The sequence below is a fragment of the Xyrauchen texanus genome, chromosome 40, assembly GCF_025860055.1.
Source record: "Xyrauchen texanus isolate HMW12.3.18 chromosome 40, RBS_HiC_50CHRs, whole genome shotgun sequence".
NCBI lineage: Eukaryota > Metazoa > Chordata > Actinopteri > Cypriniformes > Catostomidae > Xyrauchen > Xyrauchen texanus.
The window spans coordinates 14,373,784-14,400,341 of NC_068315.1; the positions used below are offsets into that span (position 1 = coordinate 14,373,784).

Sequence of the window (26,558 nt, forward strand, 5' to 3'; positions counted from 1 at the left end):
TTCATGTTCACAGAGAGCTGTTCACGTGACCCCTGTGAGCCAATCCACTGGCCGAACCACACATAAAGTTCCATCACAAAGTTGTAAATTTTCATAAACAGCTGTGAGTTTATTGCTTTGCTCCAACAGCTAGTCGGTCGCCGCCATCTTTATTCGTTAAAAGCGAAAATGCACGACCTCACTTCATTAAGAACCATTGATAAATGTATTGCATTCTTTTTTCTCTCAATAATTCGTGAATTTATTCGTAATTTAAGAGACACACCGTGTTCTGTTGCACCAAGGTATCACAATATTTCAAACAAACATAGGCCCTAATGAATAAGCGTGTGGTGATGTTCCACATTATATTGATAAACGAGCAAAATATACTTGCTTAGAATAAAGAATAAGAAGCTCGCTAACTAAATGTACCACAAGGGACTAAAACTGGAATTGACCAGGTACCCTAAAATAATAGGAGACTGTTCGGCTCTTTTGTCAGGTGACTTTAAGAGAAGAATAGACAAATGGAACGTGTAATCTTTTTACAGCACTAAACATGCGTGGAGGAAAGAATTGCTTCCTGTATCTGGGAACAAACAGTAATTTCCGACATTTATTGGGGCAATAAAACAGTATAACCCAAAAGTGACCGAGCATAGGCTGTAGGTTAACATCGAGAAGACAATGCTCTTGAAGCTCAGCAGTGTCTGCTGTCCAAAAAGGGCCCAAAGGCAGAACAGAATGCGAGGTATGCATTAAGAATAAAGTATGTTTCCTAGTAACAACTTTGTGCTTGAGCTAGCAATTTACTTGGATATTTCTCGTAGGTTTTGTACTCGTTGCGTGTCTGTAAGTGGAAATAACTTGTAATACAATATTGTTTTCAATGTGTATCTACATTTTTACTTTGTTTATTCGTTGAGATCTATCGGAGAATGCATCTGAATGACTATAGGTAGCTGCAGATTTGTTTAAGAGACTGTTACACAAAATAACAAATGTAAATGTGTCCTTTTTTATTCCGAATGATGCATCATTGTTCGTGTAATAAATGCTGCGAAAAACAAATGGTATTTAATGTTTGTTGTATTCTTTCTGAGAACTTCTATTTCCATTGGTGTATTGAAAATTAGCCATTATGATTATGGAGTCTCTTATCTGAAACAGTTCCTTGGAAATTGGAGGAAATGTAATGTAACAACTTGGGAATTACACGGAGAAGGGTTTATTTTAGCTTTAAAGGGGCGCATTCTTGGCATATACTTTTCAAAATGTTCTTGTATTCTTTACCTGTATTAGAGCACATTTTAAATAGCTTATTTTTCACTTTTTTGCATTATTCTTTCGGCAGCACATTTTCGGGAATTTTGGAACTGAACAACTTTTTTTCCATCGATCTCACAGATAATGGTTTAAATCAATGTATAATCAATGTCATGTTATCAAGTCTGTTTTTGCTTTACATTATATACATACACAAAGTATTCTCATTATTTATATTATTTAAATAATGTAAAATACTTAAATTAGACACTGCTATTTGCACTATTGCTATTTGAGATCAGATGAAAGTCTGATATTGCACTTTAGTGGCGTCTTATTTTGTTTTTCAGGTTTTAAGTAATTATTGATTGATTTGGTTGCTCATTAAAAATTGTGAGATCATGTGAGATGCAAGAAATGTGAAGGATACAGCTTCTCATAAAGAGTGTAAACATCTGAAATATATATATATATATATATATATATATATATATATATATATATATATATATATATATATATATATATATATATATATATAATATTATATATTATCTGATAGAAGTGTGCTATTTTGGAAGCTTTTTTATTATTTTTACATCAGTTAAAAATGTTCTTCTACATTTTCAAAATACATTTTATCCTCAATTGTATTTTTGTTTTTAAAAGAAGGCTTTAAAAGTGTCCACAATCTCTTAATATCTAGGGTAGATCTTCATTGCATTGCTTATTAACGAAATGAATACACACATTTGAATGAGTCACATATTTAGGCAATGGCTGTTGCTTTGGGGTCTGTGATCAAAACATGATCAAAAGCACTATTCTACTGACGTAATCATGCGCTGGCATCGAGTAGAAAATTAATAGTATTTATATTTTTACATTTAGCTTGACAAAAAATAAATAATAAACGAGCTCTTGTCCCGAACTCGTAGCCCCACATCAAGACGAAGTTTCATTATTTGGTTTAAACATTCTTAAAATATAAAGGTTCTCTAATGGTTCACTCTTCTTTCAAGAACCATTGAGGTGGCTATATTGAGATTGAAAATGTTCTTGGTGTTTCATTGGTTCTTCAGAAAATATTGATTTCTTGGATCTTTAAAGCAGAAAATGTTCTTTTTGGAACATCAGAGGGTTATCCGATTATTATATATTATGTTTATTATAGCTATTGTTATAGCTTTAGTCTGGAAAACTCTTTTTGGCACATACAAAAATAGTTTGCTGTTAGTTTTCAGCTCATTGCAAAAGCATGCTATAATGTCAAGAGAATATGCTTTTGATGATGTTTTGATCAGACTCCATTCAACATTCACATAGGCCTACATATAAATATATATTCTTGCATAACTTAAAACACAACTAAAACAACCACGCAGACACTTCACTCTCCCTTTTCCAGGAATACTAAATATTCTTTTGGTTGATTTTCTGAGACGCTTAATGCCTGTAGTGGCTGGTTCATTTGAACACTAACACACATGCAGCTAAAGTAAAGAATAGCCTAACGGAATTGGGGGCTTCCTGCGAACATATCGAAAAGGACAGCGTTAAACTTTGACGCAGTGTTCGTTATAAGATCTGCAATATTTTTTCACTGCTTTTTTTGTAAGTGCATATTTTATCTGAATTCAATTGAACTCAAGTTGACACTTTTTGTCTTGGCTATAATATTTTACTATCAGTACAAATAAAACTATTTTATTTTCAAACTGTTTTACTTTTTTTCTCTTTTTATTGGAGGGGCATGTATTCTCTGCTTTATTATCCTATACGAGGACTGTTGGGCAAGACTTTGTGTGTTTTATGTTACTTTATAAGCAGACTAGATCAACTGTGCATGTACTGTTTCACTCGCCATCTCAAAATATACTTCCTTTTGCATCTTATAATTTGAAATTATGTTTCAAATACTGTTATTTTGGGTTAAAGAATAGTTTCTTCAACTACTAGTTTAAAGCCTGATTGTATCTCTTTATTAACTATTACAAATTCATTTACAATTCATTTTTCAAATACACTTCAAATCATAATAAACACCAGAGTACATACATTACATGTATACACAGTTTACACAGCAGAGAAAAAGGAGTTCAGCATCATCAAATATCTGATCTCACACAATGAATTTCCCACAGACTGCACTATAGGCAGCCACATCTCCAAAAGAAAGGTACAACCATTTGAAGGTATCTGAGACTGGAATCGAGACCAGACTGCTTTGTAATTCAACCAGAGTCATAGAAGCCTGTAAACTGCCTGCATGAAACGAAGTGCTGATATTAAACCTTTGTCTTGGGGTCAGATTGTTTTGGTCCACACTTTGGTGTCCTATACCTGAATCTGAAAAATGTTTAGGCCTACAGCTTAAATGAATATGCCATTGCGTAAACAGCTCTGTGTTACTTTTGTCTTATTGTCCTAAGTTTAGTTCCTCTGATCCAGATGCTTAAAACACATTTGAAACTTCTACTTATCTACGTCTACTCAAGATGTAATATGTGAGATTTAACAGATTTTTCTTTAGTTGTAAAGTGTGACATTCCTTTAGGTCTGTGAGCAATAATGTCTTGCATCCTGCAGAAAACCCTTTCAATGAGGCACTCCAATGGAAAGACGACGAATCGGATTCTTTTCATACATTTTATTGTGGCTTCTTTCAGGAACCACTTCCAGTTAATAACAATGGAAAATACAACAGAACAGTGCTTCCTTCCACCAAACTGGAATATCAAATATGAACACAAACACTTTGCAAAATAACATTGTGCGTTTTATCCATCCCCTTCTTGGGGAAGCATAGCACATGGATATACATCAAATGATTGAAGCAATAACAGAGATTTGGTAGTTCGGTTGAAGAGCAGTAAACAAGTGCGTTTTCATATACAGCAATGCACTCACTAACGCTGATTCCTTAAACACAGATGTCACCCTATTGTACAGGATTACAGAGTTACTGAAGAGAACGAATATCGTGGATGACTCCCACTGATTTGAAGAAATGAAAGTGATATAGACATACAGCATTGCCTCAAATGCCCTCAACAGTGACCTCAAGAGCAGTAGTTAATCTGCTCGAGGACAGATTTGAGATGGCTTCATTCAAACACAGGACACTAAACACACATAATCACTCTTTTCGTTTAACATCGTGGCTCAACATCCACTGAACCAAAAGTGCCTCATAAACTGAAGTAATTCAGAGATGGAATAGGCCCATTTAATTGGCTTTGTGTTGGACTGCAGTAATCTTGAAAATTGCATTTGCGTATCGACATCTCAGTTACAGTTGATTGATCCAATGCTCACTTTTATAGTCAACTGACAATTTAGACTTGCTGAAAGTCTTATTTAAGCTTTCTCGGAGGAGTCCTCTTCTTCTGATGTGTTTTTCTCTGATACCCGGCTGTCCTCTTGCTCTTGTCTCTCTATTTCCTCTTGTTCCGCTTTGCAGCTTGGAAACTTGTCTTTGTTGTGTTCTTTTTTCCACTTCATGCGCCTGTTCTGGAACCAAATCTTCACCTGTCTCTCGGTGAGGGCCAACGCATGAGACACTTCGACGCGCCGCTTGCGGGTCAGGTAGGGATTGAACAGAAACTCCTTCTCCAGTTCCAGCGTCTGGTAGCGGCTGTAGGTCTGTCGTCCCCTTCTCCGGCCGGTAGCTGTGGAAAAAGAAGATGGGCCTTTTTCAGATTAAATCAATCAGAGTTTGATCTTTAAAAATATTGTCTCTCTGTTAAATATTTGCAAATAAAGTATTAAAAACCCACACAGTCCAATTCATTGCCATTAAACAATGTCGTATAAGGAGCAGTTCAGAGTTTCTCAAGGGGTGTTAATTCCTCAGTAATCTATAGGTGCCATAAAGCGTTTAATTGGGGGGTAATAAGTAGGCCTACAATTGTTTATAGTGTTTTATGTGGGGACATAGTAGCTGGAGGTGTTTCTTTTCTCTCATCTTACCTTGTGGTCTCATCCATGGGTAGAGCTGCGCTGTACACGGCTCCGCACTTTCGAAGTCATCCCTGAGACTGTTTACCTTTAAACTACTATCCCCAAATTGCGCAAAATCCGCATCTGCTGCGCAAAAGTAATACTGTCTCTGTAAAGTGTCCTGCACTGAGATGTTTCCCGTGGCTTCTCCAGGGTACGGTCCTGCGCACGGGTTCTGCTGGGAGAAGGATGATGTACCGTGGTGGTAGAGTTCCGGGAACTGAGCCGTATGGTGAAAAGAAGATCCTGTATTGTGACCGTACAGCACAGATGGTCTGCCTCCAAGATCCTGCGCATACCCTGAGCTCTCATAGTAGTTGGAGCGCAGAGAATCACCCGCTTTAAATTTAGTGAAGAGGGAATTGACGAAGTAAGAACTCATTGCTTCCATATGAAAAATAAAAAGGTTGAACAATTTGGTTTAAGCAATGCAGATTTACTACAGCAATAAAAATAAATTCATCCAGTTGGAAACTGCTGTAGCCTATGCGTAAAAAATCGTAAATATTAACGGCAAACCGATTTTTAACTAATTAATCCGTAGTGGCACCCACATGACTCCTTAGTGAGGGTCCTCGAGCAATAAATAGATTTCTTTTTCACTCTCTTTGATAATGAGTTGCATTTCTTACATAGTCGTAAGCTATTGATTCCTTATATCAACGAATGGCCTCGCCATCCCCAAACAGACAAAGCGCGTTCTTGTGATAGAGCAGAAGAGAGTGAGAAGGAGAGATGAGAAAGGGAGTTATTTTGAGGGAGGGGGTAAACCTTTTCCGTGCCAGCCAAGAGCAAACATATCGAAAGCTTTAGAATGTAGTTTTTTCGAGTTACGAAAGATTTATTCAGGCACATCATGTGATTAAAAGACACATGTTTATGGTGTGATGATTATATGTGTGTCCTCGCCATATAATTGAATGTTACACCCTGTTTTTAATCCGATAACCCATTTATAGAGAAGCTAAGAACATAGACCCTATAATCTTTATATCTCTCTTTGCATCTTGAGATAATGTGAGAGAGATGGTCTTTTTAATAGGCTATTTTGGAAATTATTGTTTCGCAATCATTTTATTTGGGAATTACAAGTGTAATGATATTATAAATAAATGTAATGTCAATATTGTTTAAATTAATCAATTTATTATTGATATTTTTTATTTATTTTGTAAAGCAGATCGTATCTCTGCAGATTTGACTGAGTGGACCTCCAGAGTAACACTGCCATCGTGTGGTCGATTTAGACGACAAGGAACTTGATTTCCCCCGACTGATTGATTAATAATGTATTATTACTCTTAATTCATTAATTCACACAGAATAACATTAAATAAACATATTTCATGTACATATATTTTACCTTTGTATTTTTATTATCTAATATAAACATTATTATATAAACATTTAGAACATAAGTTTTCATTATAATTATTATTTTATTTTATTATTTTTTTTACTGTGGAGAAAAGGTGAGCAGAACATGGAAAGTAATTTTCTGGGGAAAATGAGAAACCAAATATCGCAGAGCTGAACAGATGCAAGATGTTTTTATACCACAGTTGCTTTAATTTAACAGTTATTACGACCAGATAACAACTACTTAGATTTTACTGCCTCCATGTTATGCGTTATTACATCTTACTCTGTCAAGACAACTTCAGTTTATTTTCCCTTTATTTCACTACATAAGCCTACCTGCAAAAAGCGACATTATAATTATTAGCTTATTGTTTTAAAACATCTGCTCGCTTTTTACAGTTTACAGAGAACTAATTTATTAGTTAATTTGTTCTCAATGTAGGGTAATATTGCATTGTTATTATGATACTCGTCTATATAATAAGCCTTTAATGTGCTACTTATTTGGAAGCATTGGATTCAACAATATAGCTTTTTTCTTTCTTTTGGAATAAATGAGTGAAACGGTTTATATCTGAAATAATTTCCATCTTCATTACACAAAGTAAATTATAAAATTAATAACTCAAATTAAAGCGTTTTCCAAACAAAGTGTAAAATTAGGTTACATAAGGTTACAGTGCTGCAAATGAGTGCATTTATTACACACTGCGTTCACTGTATTTTGGGCGCAATTAGGGAAATTATTACATAAATGTGTTTTTAATTAGATTGTTTTGTGTTTTGTTCGATTACAACAAACGTGGAAATTTTGGGGATTTATTCAATTGAAAAAAATGGTGTAAACTTTCTTACCGCGCTCTTAAAATCAACGTTATGTCGTTATTCCCATATAAGACTGCTGAAAAGTTATTAGACGTTACGGAGTTTAGTAAACGAAATCAGTGTGACTTTTTCAGGGTTTCATACGATAAAAAAGGCCTAGATTAAAGCATTAGATTAGAAAATAACTCTGTATAGGCTTGTATGGAGACACTTGGTCAATCCTTAGGTCTGTTTTGAGGCAATATGCAATTACTTGGAGACTGCCATTCTGATGCATGTCATAGGAAAAAGCACAAAAAGAGGAATTGAGAGGATTATTGCAGTATTCTTAGTATAAATTAACATTATATATTTGACATTTTGTGAAATGTACAGAACAGTTAATCAGATTTTTGTTTTGTTTTAACTGCATTAATATCGTCTCTAGGATTAAAAAAATAAATACAAAATCCTAAAAAATGATTAAAAAAAGAAGAAAGGAAAACAAATGGACTTAAAGTGGCCCGAGTCTCTCGTTACTATAGCTACGAACGTTTACCACATAACAATGTTCTGAGGAAACGTGCCGTTGAGTTTTATACTTTGCATTTCTGAAAGCACGGTCTAAATTACTTTTTTATGGAAACATGGACAAACTTAGGATACACTTTATGTACTTATTTTGCAAATCCCATGTACAACCAAAATTCCGAAAACGTTGGGAAAGTATGAAAAATGCTAATAAAACAAATAACAAAAAGTAGTGATTTGTAAATTAGCCTATATACACCCTTTGCTAAATTGAAAACACTACAGATACACAATATATGATGTTTTACCCTGTGAATTTAATTTTTTAATGTACAGTAAGTTTAAATCTGTCGATTGCAACACGCTCCAAAAACGTTGAGACAGGGGCAATTTAAGACTAATAACAATTTGACAAGTTGAATAACAAGGCGATGTGAAACAGGAGATGTTAAACAGGTGAGGCAATCATGTCATAGTATATAAGGAGCCTCCAAAAACAGCCTTGTCCTTCAAGAGCAAAGAACATTCGAGACTTGTCAATTTCCCAACAGATGTTTCTGCAAATTATCCAGCAGTTTGAGAACAATGTTCCCCAAAGACAAATTGGAAGGTTTGTGTGTACAGTGCACAACAGGGACGTGCACAGACATTTTGGGGGGCAGGGGCTCAAGTGGGAAAAACATGGCACTTCTCATAATTATAAAATGTATATTATTTTTTAAACACAACGTTAAATATATTAACGCATCTCTGACTTTCTTACCAATTTATTTTAATTCCCTCACACTAACGCAATTGTTTCATACTCAACAGATTTCTACAAAATAACCAGTTCACACAGAGAACATGGTCTTCTTTTGTATTCACTGGGTTTATCACAAGAGCAGGCAACAGCAAAGGAAACTATGCCACAATGTGCATGTTTTCAATGCTACTAGTTTCAAGTATATATTTAGAATAAATGACTGCAAGGAGAAGGACATAGTTTCACAAATAATTTGTTTACACAAATTGCAATACATCCTTTTGCACAAGGCATCCTTTTATTTATTTTGGTGTTATTAGAATACACCATGCTTTATGGGTGATATGTTTAGTTATTTTGTTTATCCTATTCACTTGCAGTGCCTTGTCAAATGTATGCAAATTAGCGCATTTTAATTAGTTAATGCCTAATTTGCATATTAATGTGGTGATTGTGATGACATTATTAGACACAAATTTTACTGTATTCACTTGTAGTGTCATTAAGTACAGTACATTAGCCTGCTGGCCATGATATATTACCTTAGCTAAACTTTAGCTAACTTATTATATTAGCTAGTAGCTCATGAGTCGTGCATGATAACAAGACACAAGTTAAATATTTGTCTTTTGGCTAATTAGCTGTAAAGTCGAGGCACTGGTAGCTTAGTATTTTGTTCATCACCACTCACCGCCACACAAGCCAACAAAAACACAACTGGTATATGAGCAGGGAGGGACTGCTGCCTGTCTGTCTGCCTGTCTGTGTGTGTCTAATGTGTCAATGTGTGCTGCACGGAGAAGGGGAGGGAGGGCATCAGAACTCAACAAAGTCCTGACCTGATGTTTTGATTATTTATTCAATAAATAGTTGTTTGACAGGGAAGCTGTGCACAAACAGGAATATATATATATATATATATATATATATATATATATATATATATATATATATATATATATATATATTATTTAAACAAATATATTTTTTCTCGGAAGAAAAAGGACAGGTACTCAAGCCACCTTTGATGTCTATGTGTGCACGATGCACAATATAGTTAAAAGTTTCAAGGAATCGAAAACCACTTCTAAATGTGCGTAATCTCAGATCCCTCAGACGTCACTGTTTACATGCACTGGCCTAATTTTCGTATGTACCGTTTGTATGTCTCCTAAACTTTGCAATCCGATACAATGTTTGTTTGCATGTGCATTACATGAATTCCAAACAAAACTACTCCACATGCAAAGAGCATCAGTCGTTGCGTTCTGAAGAAGCGGAGAAAGACTGAGAAAGTGAGAATGGCACCAAAAAATGTAATTGTCATTTTTGCTTTGTTGAGATATAAAAGAAAATATACCAGAAAAGCTTTCTTCTTGTGTTATGCACACTACTCAGCAAAGAAATAATTAGAAGCATAGCCTGAATTTATGAATTTGCCTCATGCCCATTCCTCCTCAAATCTAGACAGACACATGGATGCCAGTACTATGAAGTAAAGACAGGTTGTCCTTAAAGGAGTTTACAGATGTGGAATGGAAACAAAATAATAGGGACTTTAAGCAACAGCTGCAGATGGGACACTAGCAATAATGATGACAGAACAGAGCATTTAATCATTCAAGAAAAAAAGGTAGGCAATTAAAACAGCAAGAGATGGGAGTTTTTCTGTGTTAAATAAAGGTCAGAGGAAGACAAAATAAATGAGCTACATCTAAATCCTAGATATTATTATTAATAGGCTAACAGAGAGTGCGGGTGCTGGATTGGCCTGCCTGCAGACCTGACCATCTCCAACTGAGAATGTGTGGCGCATTATGACGCACCCCATACAAATGTGAATAGGGAAAATTCCACTTTCTAAACTTAACAAACTTGTGTCTTCATGCCCAAATGCTGAAGTGTTTTTAGAAGAAATGTTGATGTTTCACTGTGGTAAACACTCAACTGCCTCAACTTTTTTGTAACATGTTGCAATCATCTGATTTGAAATTACTGTACATTTTCAAAAATAACGAAATTCACAAGGTAAAACACCATATAATGTGTAGTTGTTGTGATTTCAACATAGCAAAGGGTGATTATCATTTACAAATCACTACTTTAGCAATTCTCATTCTGTCCCAACGTTTTTGGAGATGGGGATGTAAATAATATCAGGCAAAATTCAGGCATTAAAAACAAAACACAATTTTCAGGAGGAGAGCTTTTTAAATGCTCACATTGGCTCAGTGCAACACTTTAAGTCAAGACAAAACATTTCAGCTTACAAATGCTGTATAAAGTAAAAAGGATGAACGCATGTTCACATTCATTTGTATTCAAGTCATTGATTTATAGCTTGTATTAAACTAAGGATGCATACTAGGAAAAAGCATATATGGTTACTTACAGGAGGCACAAGTCCATTGCATTGCCCAAAATCATTTTTCAAGACCTTGTAACTGTAACCAAATTGAAGGAAAAAATTAATTCACAAAAACTGAGAAATGGCTTTAATTTAAACTGAAAAAGAGATATTTTAAATTTCAAGTATGGAAGACAGGTAGTGAACGCACAAGTTCAGATTTCACTTTTTCACTTTTGAGCACTTGGTCATGTTGAGCAAGGACAAGTCCTGTGTCAGTGGCCTTGCTCATGTGGGGCAACTCTGCGAGGGACCCTGCGAAGGGTGTGGGAGAGGTGCGGTCTCGGTACAAGGGGAGCAGGGGTGGAAATTATGTACAGAGCTTTGGGGTCATGGAACATCTTGGCAGCCTGCAGTCGTCCTGGAATGAGTGGAGGCACTCCTAACATTGATGCTCTTGTTCTTGACTCAGCCAAAGAGGAGCTCATACTGCCCTGACGCCAAGTGAAAGAGCCATTTACTGTGAAGCAGAGTGGACAAAAGGAAAGAAGTGTTATTTCCTATGAAGAATTCCTTCTGTAGTTTTATGATATGGAATGAAATAACCAAAAAACAGAGGACTCAAAAAGCTATTCACTTGTCCAAGGTATCCGCTGAACACTTGCACCCTTAGTTAGAATAGAAGATGCCTGGTGCTCTGTATTTGATGCTGCCATTTCCTCCACTGCACAGTGTTTCAAACCACCTGGCTCAGTCTGGACCGGCTGGAGCAACGCTTGTTCCAGGGAGGGCCAGGGCTTTCTATTTTGCAGCGGCTGGGAATGCACATACTGCAGATAGGGTTTGGCATTTGTAGACACCTGCTGATGCATCATAGTGCAAAGGTTCTTCTGCCTCCATGAAATCTCTGCAAGGGAGTCCAACTGGGAAGAGACAGTAATGTATCAAGAGAACTATGGATGTACACCATTAGTACACCACTACAGTAACATTAAGCAGACATTCAAGGCACAAACATTTGATAACTGTCCAAAATTGTCCGTTCAAAACATGTCCCACAACTTTAGTTTAGTTTACAAATGGGGCGGCTGTGGCTCAGGTGGTAGAGCGGGTCGGCTGCTAATCCCGGCCCACACGACTCCACATGCCGAAGTGTCCTTGGGCAAGACACTGAACCCCAAGTTGCTCCCAATGGTAGGTTAGCGCCTTGCATGGCAGCTCTGCCACCATTGGTGTATGAATGTGTGTGTGAATGGGTGATTGGGACACAGTGTAAAGTGCTTTGGTAACCTCTGAGGTTAGAAAAAAGCGCTATATAAGTGCAGACCATTTACCATTTACCATTTACCATTTACCATTTAGTCCTGCAACTTTTAGTTTAGGTTTTTAAAATCACATCAATACTGTTTCAAAAATAAATCAGAGATGATCCCTATATTGTTTTAACAAAAATTACACATTTTATTATATCTTTATTTTATTATTATTATTATTATTCATATGGAAATTATGACATTACATTATCACTTACTATTAACGAAACCACCTGTCCTTATACAACTCAATACTTCATAAGGATTGAAATATATTAAGCAAAAAAATTGTAAAAGATGCATAAAGAAAATAACAGAAAATATAGAATTAATTAAACAGAGTATAAAGATGTATATCTTGAATCATAAATAAACCATATTGCTATATTCTGAGAAGGAAGAGGCTAATGTAAAAAAAAAAATTGCTGCCCGGTGTAAATAGCAGCTATTTGCACCCCTAAAGTCTGCTGAAACCCCAGGAATATACGACAAACAAGACAATAGCTGTCGCTGCAGTGGTGTGCCATGTAAAGATGGTGTGTGAATGTGTACTGTTGTACTAGTGACCGCGGTCTGAATCCTCTGTTTTCCCCCTCCAATTTCCACATGTAATATCACCTTTAACACTACTTCAAATAATAGATAAACCAAATATATAAATGTTGATTTCATCACAGTGATTTATCACGATGAATGTCGATGAGTGTTGAGAACAGTTTGATCTGGAGGCGGGGTCTGTCAATCACACGGCTCGGCATAGCTTGTGTGTAGATTGCATCACTGTATTCCTGTAGTAATATTGTAGTAGCCATGTTTTTTTTGGCAGAAACCATAGTTATAACGCAATTAACCATGGTGATACTACATTAATATGTTGTTAATATAGTAACCATGTTAATTTTGAAGTTACTGTAAAATTACAACAAAATACCGCAGTGAAAATGGTTACTGTAGTAAAACAGGTTATTTAAGGGAAGGTTAAGTTTAGGTTTAGGGGTTAATGTAGTGCATCTGTGGGACTCTAAATAAACACACTGCAGTTGGTTAGGGTCATATACTGCATGTTAGTATTTAAATATGGGTGCAAATAATATCTGCCACTATTTGCAACAGGGATGGGTGCAAATAATATCTGCCACTATTTGCAACAGGGATGGGTGCAAATAATATCTGCCACTATTTGCACTGGGGAGTAAATGGCATATACCATTATTTGCACCAGGGTAAAAAAAAAAAGCATCTGCCAAAAAATATATACCTCTTTATGTCAAAACTGTCAGATTTTTATGAATTATTTTTTAATCAAAGTTAGCCTTCATTCTGAAGGTCCTCTTTCCACACTTTGCTCTGTGTGAGTTTATAGCTCACATATATATATATATAATGTATAAGTATATACTCTATTTCAATTTCAACACAGAAATTGTTTGAGATTTTTTTTATTTAAATTTTTTTTTTATATAAAAAAGGCTACTGAGTTTAGTACATGTGGGACAGGCAAAAATAGGTTACATTTGTCAAAACCAACAGTCTGACCATGGTGACAATTTAGTAGATGAAGCTGTAAATCAGTTTGAAACATCCTATACTCTCAATAGAAATAATACAAATTTTACCCATTATTTTTTTATTATATTTAAAACTCACATTCTGATGGAATTGCACCCAAATATCGATGAATACCACGTAGATTTTGCTTGAACATATGGGGTTGTACTTATTTTTTTATTGGGGGGGGGGCACCCAATAATAAAAACATCCCCCCTGGATTCTACGCCTCTGCCTCTGAACATGTTAATCTCCAAACATATAAATCCAAAACAATTCCTTGACACACACATTTAAACTTTTAAACAAACTGTTCAGTTTTGTCCCTGTACTCAAGTATCATTGCAAGCAATTTGCTAAAGAGTATTTCCCTAATGTTTTCCACCTCTCGTGTGTTTTAAAATGCATAGCTTTAACTCTTTTTTTATTTATTTATTTGCCCTTTTTTGTTTTGTTTTTACATACCTTGTGGTCATGTCTACAGTGCGGGGGAAAGCAGGCTTGTTCATATGAGTGCTTGATTGGTTCAGTAGGGTAATTGGCACTTTGCAGTAGCTGGTGCACCTGGTTAACCACACCCATGTTCAGCAGCAGAGTCTCTCTTTGTTGAAGCTCACTGACTCTCTTTGCCTCCTCCTCTTCCTCTAATAGGTCAAGAGCAACAGGTGTGCCATCCCTCAAGGGGAGATGCTCCAGCATAGTTGGCAGCTAGGGAAAGGAATTGCACCAAATTAAACTCATAAGTTACAAGTTTTTTGAGAGTTGTTATAATGAAACTTAGACAACAGGCTCCCTCTGCTGGTTGGTCAAAAGAATTGTGTTTTGTTAGTCAAGGAAAGAAGTTATGCATCTATTCAAAATAATTGTATAAGCATCAATTACAAAATGAGATTAAATTCAAGAGAAACAAGTTTTATTGTAGGCATACAAAATCATGCAGGCTGAATTAGAAAGACTCACAGGATTAGGCTTAAGGTGTGTGGGCTGAACTGGAATTCTTCTTGGTTTTGATCTTTCTCCAGCAGATTCACCTTGAAGATCCTGTTTATGTGATCCCTTCTTGTCTCGTTCTTTCTGTTCCTGCTTCAAACGCAAGTCCTGCAGCTGTTGCCTACAGACATACACATTTTGCATTACATTTTCCTCACAATGGTGCTGTTTAAAATTAAGTGTAGCTGTGTTACTGTAAGTGTATTTTGTATTAAGTGTAACTATATTAATCATCAAAAATATAGGCAATTTGTGCATACCTGGCACACTCCTCCCTGGCTTTGGAGGCTGCAGTCTCCTGGAAGAGAGAGATGCTGTGTTGAAAATACTTGTCATATTTTTCGCCTCCCTCTCGAGGGAAGATCCGTCGGAATCCACCCATGTGTTTTGCCTCATATCTCTGCATCTGCTCCATACTAGCAGCCTGTGACTGGCGAAGCTCCTCACTCCTAAAAACATACAACACACATGGCAGTAACTCTCCTAAGCCTCTGGAGTAATATGTGAGCTTACATATATGGAGTAAATTACACAATTAAAGAGTGAGTTCAAGCAAAAGTTTAAATTCTGTCATCATTAACTACCCCCTCATGTTGTTTAAAACCCATATGACTTCTTTTACTACTGTGGAACAGAAAAGGAGATGTTAGGCAGAATGTTAGCTTCAGTCACCATTCCATTTTATTGACCATACAATGAAAGTGAATGGTGACTGAGGCTAACATTCTGCCTAACATCTCCTTTTGTGTTCCACGGAATACATTAGAGTGAGTAAATAATGACAGAATTTTAATGCACGGCTTAAAGCACAGCCATGATTTAGAGTAGTTATTCATTCCTGTTTTTGAAGGATGTAGGTTAATAAACAGTCATTATAAAACCACAGTACTATGTTTAAGTGTGGATGTGGTCTGTCTATGTGCTGTGTGGTACCTGGCCTCTCTAGAGCGGTTCTGCTGGAGTCTCTCTTTTACCCGACGCTTCTCCTCCTCTGTGATTTTTCTGCGGTCACAGGCCCCCAGGTTAATCAACACTAAAGTGTCATACAGCAGGCCATCCTTCACCTCCCGGTCCAAACGGGAGTCTGTGGTGAAGCTGGGGGAATGGTTGACCTAAACACACAATTTTAAAAACTGCAATGTGCAAAAGCAATGGCAGATAGCTAGTATGTGAAAGTCAATTACTTAACTTTAGTTTTATCAGGAAGTCGGATGTGAATAAAAAGGATTTACACTGAATTTAGGGTGGCCTGTTAAAAACACAGTAACACTTTACAAAATGGTTGTGTTAGGTAACATTAGACAAATACATTAGTTATCATAAACTATCAGGGAACAATTCAGCATTTATTAATCTAGGTAAATGTTAATTTCAACACACAATTACAATTTTTTAAATAATAATAAGAAAACAGTACAAATAAAATAGGGTTCCAACACCTTCATTGCTTGGGCCCCTAATTAAAAGTTGTATACATTAACATTAACATAAACAATGAACAATTGTATTTTTTACATAAAAAAGTATCAAGATTATTAAATCCAGTTAAAATATTGTTCATGATACATAATGAATTTACTAATATTTAAAAAAAGAATCTTATTGTTAAGTGTTACCAAAGAAAATGCTATCAAGAGAAGAAAAACCAAAACAAGCCACAAAAGGAGCTCAAACCTCAAGAAGCCAAGGTTTAAGCCGATGGTCCAGTAGCACATCAAAGCCCAGGATCTCAAAGCAAGCGCTGCCAGATGCATGGTTGGGGAAGCAGGTGTGGTAATTGTGTTTGAGAATGGGGTGAGCTGATATTAGTGTCTTAATAATGACATCCTCGATGTCTGCCCACATCTTCTCTGCATCATAGCTCATGGTTTCCATGTGCTTCTTGAAGCTGGAGAGTTTCCTATGAGGACAAAATGGCAAGAAATAAAATAAAAAAATTTATAATAACAACAAAGTTTCCAAGAACAACAGATGAACACAAAATCTGAGAACATATAGATTACCGTTTGCTTCCTGTGTCTTCGTCTCGTACAAAGTTTTCGCTATGCTTATTGATGGCATAGTTGGTTAAGTGCATGCAAACATCCTCCTGGAGATGACAAGTTGCATAAAAAGGTATAAAAAAAAGTGAAAAGAATGAAGGAAACTTAATTTAGAGTCAGTATTTTTATACAAGCAACATTTCAGTATCTTTAGTGCCTCTTACCAAATTGCTGCCAGTTGGCTCATTGTATTGAGTGGTGCAGAAACGGACTAGTCCATCATTGTATATGAAGACACGGAAGGGGTCACAGCTGGTTACTAGCACATATATGCGCAGGTCAAACTTGAATCCATCAATGATGAAAGGCTATTTAAATTAAGGCAATAAGATATAATCAAAGTCTTTCCATGTGTTTATTTCTCTGAGGGAATTTTGGAGCATTATGATAAACATAAAATGTTTTCTGGAAAGTAAAGAGTTTATTTAGTGGATGTTACCTCATGAACAGTGTTTTACCTTGGATACATATACCTGGCAGATCATGTCTTCTCCTGGCTGAATGTCCTTGCTTGACTTGGTTAGGTAGATACCACGGCCTTGGCAACCTGAGTCTGGCTTGCAGATGTAAGTCTTGTGCTTTTTGGCTCTGTTATAAGCTTGGAAATCACTGTAACTGAAGAACATTGAGAGAGGGAAATAAAAAAAATATATATTTTTATTTGACACCTCCGAAAATGGGTTTTGCTCAATTGTATGGTCAACCTTGAAGAGACTCACTCTGCAGGGAGGCACCATGTGCGAGGAAAAATGTTGTACTCCTTTGGAAAGAGTTTCAACATACGGTTCATGTTTCGTGCAAGCAAGTCCTTCCGGCAGATTTCATTCATGCCAGGAAAGTGGTTGATTTTCTGTGTGGGGACAATAGAAGCGGTGACATTTTGTAAAACAATTTAAAGGGGGATAAGTGAAATTGAATGGTACTCCGACAAGAGAAGGATGAAAACCTGGTAGCGCTTCATATCCATGACCCTATCTAATGAGACAGAGCAGTCTGTCCAAAACAGGGTAAAGTCGTCTCCCTCTGCAGCCTCTCGTAACCCATATCTGCGAGCAGCACGGTGCACTTAAAAAGAGGAGAGGACACTCGGAGCATGTGACTGCATAGACACCCATGTTTAGTCATTTTGATAACTATATCCACCAGTGTTTACAGTGAAAATTTCAGTATAAGCCAAAAACTCACCACTCTCATATTTGCAGTTGGTGAGATTTATCCACAGACATCTGAAAGAGATAAAAAGGACAAACAGACAGACTTGTGCATTATTCTGGAATTTAAAAACTCCCTTGTTATCCTCTTCACATCTAGAACTTAAGAGCTGTGCAACCATTACACGTTCTTTAGTTACAAACAGCTAGATACAGCGCAATTGATTGGAACACAATGCAGGTGTCTCAAGAAACTTTTTAAAAAGTTGAACTGCAGCTGAAGGAATTGTTCACCGGAAGTGAAAAATTCTGTCATCATTTACTCACCCTCATGTTGTTACAAACCAGTTTGACAAAAAGTGAAAGTGAATGGTGACTGAGGTTGTCAGCCCCTAATATTCTGTCTAATATTTGCTTTTGTGTTTCATGGAAGAACGAAAGTCATACAGGCTTCTAACAACACAAGAGTGAGTAAATGATTGCAGAATTTTCATTTTAGGTGATCTATCCCTATAATTTCACTAAAAGTGTTTTAAAAGTGCAATACGAGACACTGAAGTTATTATCTTGCACATAGACATCAAGATAGTTGTCTATCTTTATATAGAAAAACAGTTAAAATATAGCATAGATGAATGCAAGAACGTATCCTTTGTGAACCACCCCTTACCTTCCCAAACTTCATATTTAATAACAACAACAGTTAATCCTGCAGCTCCTGTACCTCAAACAGTAATATATTATTATGTAGGCTATGTAAATAAATAGGAATGTCTTACTTCTTCCTTCTCTTTTTCTTCTTGGTCACTGCAGATTGAGGGATTGGTGTGTTACAGGGCTCTGCATGAGTGTCACTTCCCCAGCCCTCTCCCTCTGTGCCTGCCTCAGGCTCACATCTGCATGCCTCACTCGCTGAGTCCATGGGATCTGTGTTCGCTGCTGGTGTCCCCATTTTGAGAACAGGCTTAAATATTTGATGAAGACAGAGCGAGGCAAAGAGACTTCAGTTTTATTAATATGCTTTTGTTCAAAAACGTATGACCTGAAACATCTAATATTGTTGTGTGATGTCACATCCCCACTGTGAAACTCAATCAACCATTTCAGTAGTGCCGCTTGTGAAGGGCGAAATGCTAAGCCCAAGCATCATGTTTCTGCCCTCATTTCCCTCCACAGATGAGTACCTCTCCTGTCAACAACATTCCATTCTAAACAGACCAAGGTGAATCAAATGGAGAGTGTGGCAGAAAACAAAGAATCATGCCACATCACAAGGGTTTGTCACCTAATAGTTAAAGGAATATTCCAGGTTAAGTTCAATCAACTGCATTTGCGGCATAATGTTGATTACCACAGAAAATTATTTAGACTTGTCAGAAACAGAAATCTGGGTTACAATGAGGCACTTACAATAAAAGTGAATGTGGCCAATTAGTAAACGTTAAAATAAATGGAACGTTTCAAAAGTATAGCCACAAGACAATATGTGTTAACATGATTTTAGTTGAATAAAATCACTTACTAACATTTTCTGTGTAAAGTAATAGCTAATTTTACAACTTCGCTGCCATGAAGATTTAATGTCAACCAACCCTAAAACGACAATTTAAACAACTTTACAGCTCAAATAATACACAAGTTTTACATATATACATATTTAATGTAAGTGCTTTTATAAAATTATAAACTTCACATTCCTGTGTTTAAACCCTCAAAATATTGGCCCCATTCACTTCCACTGCAAGTGCCTCACACAGTAACCATGATTTAGCTTTTTTAAACATAAGGAGAGTTTAAATGAATCTTTGTGGTAATCAACACAATGCCACAAATGCTGTCGATTGAGCTTAATTTGTATTGAACCCGCAATATTCCTTTAAACTGTACCACATTTTCAGTATTTTGGCAATATCAGTAGGTAAAAACATTTGATTTAAAAACCTACAACATTGACCATTTTGTATTAAGAACCTTCTACCACATCTAGCACCAAATGACATCACTTAGAATATCTCATTAACATATTAAGTTACATTTGAATGCAAGTTTCAATTAGAAGAGAGAAAGAGGGTGGAGTGGGATATCCCAACAGACTCTGGGTAACTGTATTCTGATCCAGTGATCTGGATAATCCTGACCATGAACCCTTGGCCCTGAGCTCAATTGAAACCACCTTGAGACCTTATTGGTGGGTAATATTACAAAAAAAAGCTTAGTTTAGTCTACTGTGAATATTACAAAAATGGTCATAAATGGTCATTTGGATTTTAATCGGTTTCCTCATCAATGATCCATATATTTTGAAGAAGAATAAAATAATAAATAAATGTTAAATGAGAGCAATTTCAACATCATCCATCAAAGAATAGCAAGAAATTAGTTAGAAGAATTACATAAATGGCCTTAGGACACTATTGGACAAATGTAACCAACTATCCATTTATCCAATAAAATCTACATTTTCTATTCACTGATTGAGCACTTCACACTAACCTGATACTCTGCAGACAGAGGGCAGCAGTGCTGCTCGCCACCCTCTAAGATGGAAAATTCTTCTGTCCACACCACTTCAGAATGTCTGTCCAGCAGAAGGCTGTCATCCTCCCCAATGCGAGCTGTCTGTCTGGGAACTGCCACGTAATACCTGACAAAAAGGAACAAATTCACCTCTTCTGTGCAGTGTGGCCCAAGTTGGATATACTTACATACTGACACACTGAAACCTTAAGATCAAGTGACCTATTAGAAACACAGGAGACCTAAACCTGATACATGAACATGAAAATGAAGGCCGTGAGGTGAGTACGAATCAGAGGAGAAAGATAATCCTCTATGCTTGTCAAAAGTGATTAGAAAAGTGACTGGCTGCTGAAACAAATAAGCAGTATAGATTACTTCTGAAATGTAATCTGGTACTGATTACAAATCACATAACTAAAATTTAAAGAAATAACAATCTTTAGATTACATATTTAGTAAATCTAATCAGATCACTTTAAGATAATTTATTGATTTGTTTTATGAAAATTGTATTCTAAAAATCAAATTATAAAATACATATTGCTAGGTATATTATTATTGTTTTTCATAATTATGGTAACATTAAAAAAAATGTAAAAATTCATATATTCCATCAACAAATATATATATTTGAACATATAGTTTTGTTTTTGTTTAAATGTATAATTTATACTATTTACAAGCATTTACATTGATTTGTAGAACACATCCTAAAAATAAATACTTTCTCTTTAAAAGGATAGTTCCCTCCAAATTTAAAATGCTCTCATCATTTACTTGCCCTCATGCCAGATAAGTATGACTTTCTTTCTTCTGCAGAACACAAATTAAGCTCTGTAGGTTCATACAATCCAAGTGAATGGTGGCCAGAACTTTGAAACTCAAAAAATTACATGAAGTCAGCATAAATTAATCCATAAAACTCCAGTGGTTAAATCTGTGTCTTCAGAAGTGATATGATAAGTGTGGCTGAGAAACAGATCAATATTTAAGTCCTTTTTAACTATCAATCTCCACTTTCACTTTCTTCTTTTGTTTTTGGCAATTCACATTCTTCAAGGATATCACCACCTATTGGGAGGAGAATTTATAGTAAAAAAGTGCTTAAATATTAATCTGTTTCTCACCCACATCCATCTTTTCGCTTCTGAATATGTAGATTTAGCCACTGAAATCATATGGATTAATTTCATGCTGCCTTAATTTGCTTTTGGAGATTCAAAATGTAGGTACCCATTCACTTGCATTGTGAGGATCTAATACAGTATCTGAAATATTCTCCTGAAAAACTTTTTGTTCAGCAGAAGAGATAAAGTCATACACATCTGTGATGGCATGAGGGTGAGTAAATGATGAGAGAATTTTAATTTTGGGGTGAACAATTCCTGTAGATGTAAGTACCAATTCGCACTAATGATGAAATGTGATTAAACATGAAATCATGCTAGAGGTAGTTTAAAATATTTATTAAGGAATAATCTGTTAGTTTGAATGCTGTCGAGGTAAAACAAATTAAATAAAGCGCATTAATACCTTCTGCTTTTAAAGTGGTTTAAATACTAATAAAAGTTACACTATGATTACAAATGGAGAATGCAAGTTATAGCCTACTATATTACTATAATCCAGGGTGTATTGGGAAAAACATTCAAAAGTACATTACATTCTACCCAAGCTCAGCAAATAAAGGTGCTGACTACCACACCTGGAGTCGTGAGTTTGAATCCAGGACATGCTGAGTGAATCCAGACAGGCTTCCTAAGCAACCAAATTGGCCCGGTTGCTAGGAAGGATAGAGACACATGGGTTAACCACCTCATGGTCGCTATAATGTGGTTCTCTAATGTGGAGTGAGTGTATGGATACTGCAGAGAATAGCGTGAAGCCTCCCCGTACGCTAGGTCTCCGAGGCCACAAGATAAATCGCGTGGATTGACGGTCTCAGACATGGAGGCAACTGAGATTCATCCTCTGCCACCCGGATTGAAGCGAGTCACTACACCATCATGAGGATTTAGGGCGCATTGGGAATTGGGCATTCCAAATTGGAGAGAAAATCCCTTCAAAAAAACAAGCAAATAGCAATATGCTCCTTGCCACTTTTAAAGTCATGACTGATGAAAATGTAATCCATAATTATATTATAATCCATACAAAGCACCTTTATTCTGATTACACACTTTTACAATGTAATGTACTTTTTTTTTTTACCTTTTTCCCCCAATACACCCTGGATTATAGTAATATAGTAGGCTATAACTTGCAGTCTCCATTTGTAATAATAATGTAACTTTTATTAGTATTTAAACCACTTTAAAAGCAGAAGGTATTAATGCAACTTTGTTTTTAGTTTTTTTTTTTTTTACCTAGACAACATTCATACTAACAGATTATTCCTTAATAAATATTTTAAACTACCTCTAGTATTTTACAAGACCTACTGAACTTAAATAATGGCGTTCTTGATTTCCTTGCATTGTAAGTCAGCGCACGACTTTCTCTTTACAAATGCCATGGCAACGGGACGCTTTTCAAAAACTGGCAAGCTGGCTAACCGGCTAACATTCCTACAAATAATAATAATAATAATTACAGTTAATAGACTGATTTAAGCTCACTCTTAAATCCAGTGGAATAAGTTACGCACCTGTTGCTGTATTTATCAAAGGCTGCCGGGTGTCAGCGGGGGGCAGGTTCACGGATTTTCATGGCTGTTTAAAAGGAAACGTCAGCGGATTTCTCGTGCCTCAATGTTGCCAAGTGTTCTCGAAACACAGAGATGAGAGCACGAGGTCAAGGGAACCTGTCCAATCTCAATTCACGCTCGCATTGGTGATCTCTGATTGGTTCTCGGTCCGGCTCTGGAGTGTTTTTATTTGTATAATCAGTTCTGCGTGCGATTCGTGGTTTGCAACTGATTAACTGTTAAAGGAATATTCCGAGTTCAATACAAGTTAAACTCATTTGAGGCATAATATTGATTACCACAAAAAATAATTTAGACTTGTCTCTATTTCTTAAAAAACAAATAAAGCAAATATCTGGCCTACAGTAATGAACTTAATGGAGGTGTATGGAGCATTCTCATTTTGATGCTGTGAACAGTTTATTTATTTAGCCTACTATCGTTTTTACAATGACTTTAATCAATATATGAATTAATTTACGTTCAGTTAGCTTTAATTTACCTTATGTAGGTATCGTATATGTACATTTGATAATGAGAGCTGATAGTTTAATCCATAACATGCTCTTCTCCAGATTAATTTTAAGATAATAATAAAATAAAAACAATAGGTGTATTTCTGGGGAACTACTGTCACTATTACCAATGACCCAGCAACAATGTCTTTTACATTTTTTTGAATTATTTTGAATAAAATCCTACTTAAAATTACTTTAACATTACTTCCATAGGCTGTCATAGCTAGGCCTAATTAGCAAACCGGTGTCAGAGTAAAGGCAGCAGGGCAACCGTTGCTAAGACAGGATTCGTCAGAAGCGCTTTTAAGCGGGGCTTAGTGAAAGGCCAATTATGATTTTTACTTGTCAGTTCAAATGATTTGAGTGGTTTTAAAAGATTCTCATTTCTGCCTTTAAACCCTCCAAACATTTGCAAAAATTGGCCCCATTCACTTCCAATGTAGTGCCTCACTGTATTGGAATACAGTGAGGCACTACATACAAATGTTCAAGGAAATGAAATGTATTTTTGTGGTAATCAGCATTATGCCACAAATGCTGTCAATTGAACTGAATTTGCATTGAACCTGGATTATTCCTTTAAAGGTGAATTAATTACATTTGATCTTTTTGATGGGAATAACAACGACGCTGTTAGGGATATAGGCCTACAGTCTCTTCAATGGTCTGTGCTGCAGTTTAAAGTGTTTTTGGATAGTTACGCAGACAAAACAGAGAAAAATAAATATATTTTTTTAAACTACAAGAGCTATAGACTGTATACACCAATAAAGTTACATTACGTTGTACTTTAACAAAACCAGAGTAGGCCTAAATCATTTTCAGTTATGACATCACATCTGGGCCACGTTCCTATGTGAAGTACAGTGCTGTGAAAAAAAAAAAAGATTTGCCCCCATCCTGATTTCTTCTGTTTTTGTGTTTTTCTCATCCTAAATTGTTTAAAAAAAAAACAAAATCTACAAAACAAAAGGCAATCCGAGTAAACACAAAATAAAGTTTTTAAATGATAATTATTGAAGGACAAATGTTATCCAATACCAACTGCATCTGTGTTTAAAAAGTGTTTGTCCCCTTAGTTACTAAATCCTCAAATCTAAGAAACTGCATTCATAATAGGGTTCAGCTGGACTAGACCTACACAGACCGGATTACTGCCAGCCCTGTTCAATCAAATCAACACCTAAATATAACTTTTTCAGCAGCATGAAGTTGGGTAAAAGGTCTCACCCATTAACACATTATGCCAAGGTCAAAAGAAATTCCAGAAATTATGAGTAAAATGGTGATTGAAATACATCAGTCTGGGAAGGGTTATTTCAAAGGCTCTGGGACACCAAAGAACCACAGTGAAAGCCATTATCTCCAAATGGAGAAAACTTGGCACAGTATTGAACATTCCCAGAAGTTGCCAACCTTCAAATTTCTCCAAGAGCAAAGCAACATCTCATTCAGGAATTCACAAAAAAGCCAAGCACAACAACCAAGGAACTGCAGGTTTCTCTTTCGCATTAATCACCATTCATGACTCCACTATCAGAAAGACACTGGCCAAAAATGCCATATATGGAAGAGTGGCGATGCGAAAACCACTGCTAACCCAGAAGAACATTAAGGCTTGTTTGAATTTTGCCAAAACACACCTTGATGATCCTCAAACCTTTTGGGAGAATATTCTGTGTATTGATTAATCGAAAGTGGAACTGTTTGGAAAATAGTTGTCCCTTAACATTGGGTGTAAATCAAACACAGTATTCCACAAAAGAACATCATACCTACGGTCAAGCATGGTGGTGGTAGTGTGATGGTGTGGGGATGCTTTGCTGCTTCAGGGCCAGGGTGATTTTCAATAATTGAGGGAAACAAGATTTCTGCTCTCTACCAGAAAATCCTAAAGGAGAACGTCCAGTCATCATTCCGTGAGTTCAAATGCAACTGAATTATGCAGCAATACACTGATCCAAAGCATAGGAGTAAGCCCACCAATGATTAGCTCAAAAGAAGTTAAATTAAAGTTTTGGAGTGGCCTAGACAAAGTCCAGACTTAAACCCAATTGATATGCTGTGGTAGGACCTTAAATGGTCAAAATGACAGTTCATGCTTAAAAACCCTCCAATGTGGCTGAACTAAAGCAGTTCTGAAAAGAGTGGGCCAAAATTACACCACAGCATTGTGAAAGACTGATCTCCAGTTATTATAAGCATTTGGTTTGTTGTTACTGCTAAAGGTGGCACAAACAGCTATCAAGTTTAAGGGGGCAGTTAGTTTTTCTCATGGGTGATATAGGTGTTGAATTAACTTTTTTTTAATACATAAATTATAATAATAAATAAATATACATATATATTTGAAAACTGTATTTTGTCAGGTTGCCTTTGTTTTGTTATATCTCATTTGATACAATTTTTCACAGCACTGTATGACCAAGAAGTATGTTCTTCATCAGAACCAGTACACATGCCTGACCAGTGGCATTAATTGCACCTGTCCACTTGATCGGTTTTGCCATCCGGGAATCATCATCCTGTCATTTTCTTCACCCGTCGGGCCCGCAGTAGTTTCCAATGTTCAGCGGCTACGGGCCCCCTTTCACCCCGGACCTCAGTGCGGCTGCATAACCTGCACTGTCTGTAGTTACGCCCACTGCTCCCGACAGTAAGCAAATTTGGATATAGCATAAGTCCATCCCTCACAGCACTGATTTCATACATGGACAATTCAATATGACATGTACCCCAATGTCCAGTTCC

General features: G+C 36.2%; 2 protein-coding genes across 2 annotated transcripts; both read right to left on the bottom strand.

Moving 5' to 3' along the window:
* Positions 1-4,608: 4,608 nt before the first annotated feature.
* Positions 4,609-5,632, bottom strand: hoxb8b (homeobox B8b). The gene is made up of 2 exons (XM_052112047.1): positions 5,221-5,632; positions 4,609-4,919 (listed from the first exon to the last, which is right to left on the bottom strand). Exons 1-2 carry the CDS (start codon positions 5,630-5,632, stop codon positions 4,609-4,611), a joined length of 723 nt encoding a protein of 240 aa, XP_051968007.1.
* Positions 5,633-10,719: 5,087 nt separating this feature from the next.
* Positions 10,720-23,360, bottom strand: ttll6 (tubulin tyrosine ligase-like family, member 6). The gene is made up of 16 exons (XM_052112508.1): positions 23,251-23,360; positions 20,577-20,727; positions 18,863-19,047; positions 18,118-18,158; positions 17,879-17,997; positions 17,652-17,782; positions 17,391-17,547; positions 17,097-17,240; positions 16,894-16,979; positions 16,565-16,790; positions 15,824-16,002; positions 15,151-15,339; positions 14,861-15,011; positions 14,366-14,608; positions 11,677-11,962; positions 10,720-11,559 (listed from the first exon to the last, which is right to left on the bottom strand). The coding sequence occupies exons 3-16, from the start codon at positions 19,033-19,035 to the stop codon at positions 11,315-11,317; spliced, it is 2,370 nt and encodes a 789-aa protein (XP_051968468.1). The 5' UTR covers positions 19,036-19,047; positions 20,577-20,727; positions 23,251-23,360; the 3' UTR covers positions 10,720-11,314.
* Positions 23,361-26,558: the final 3,198 nt, after the last annotated feature.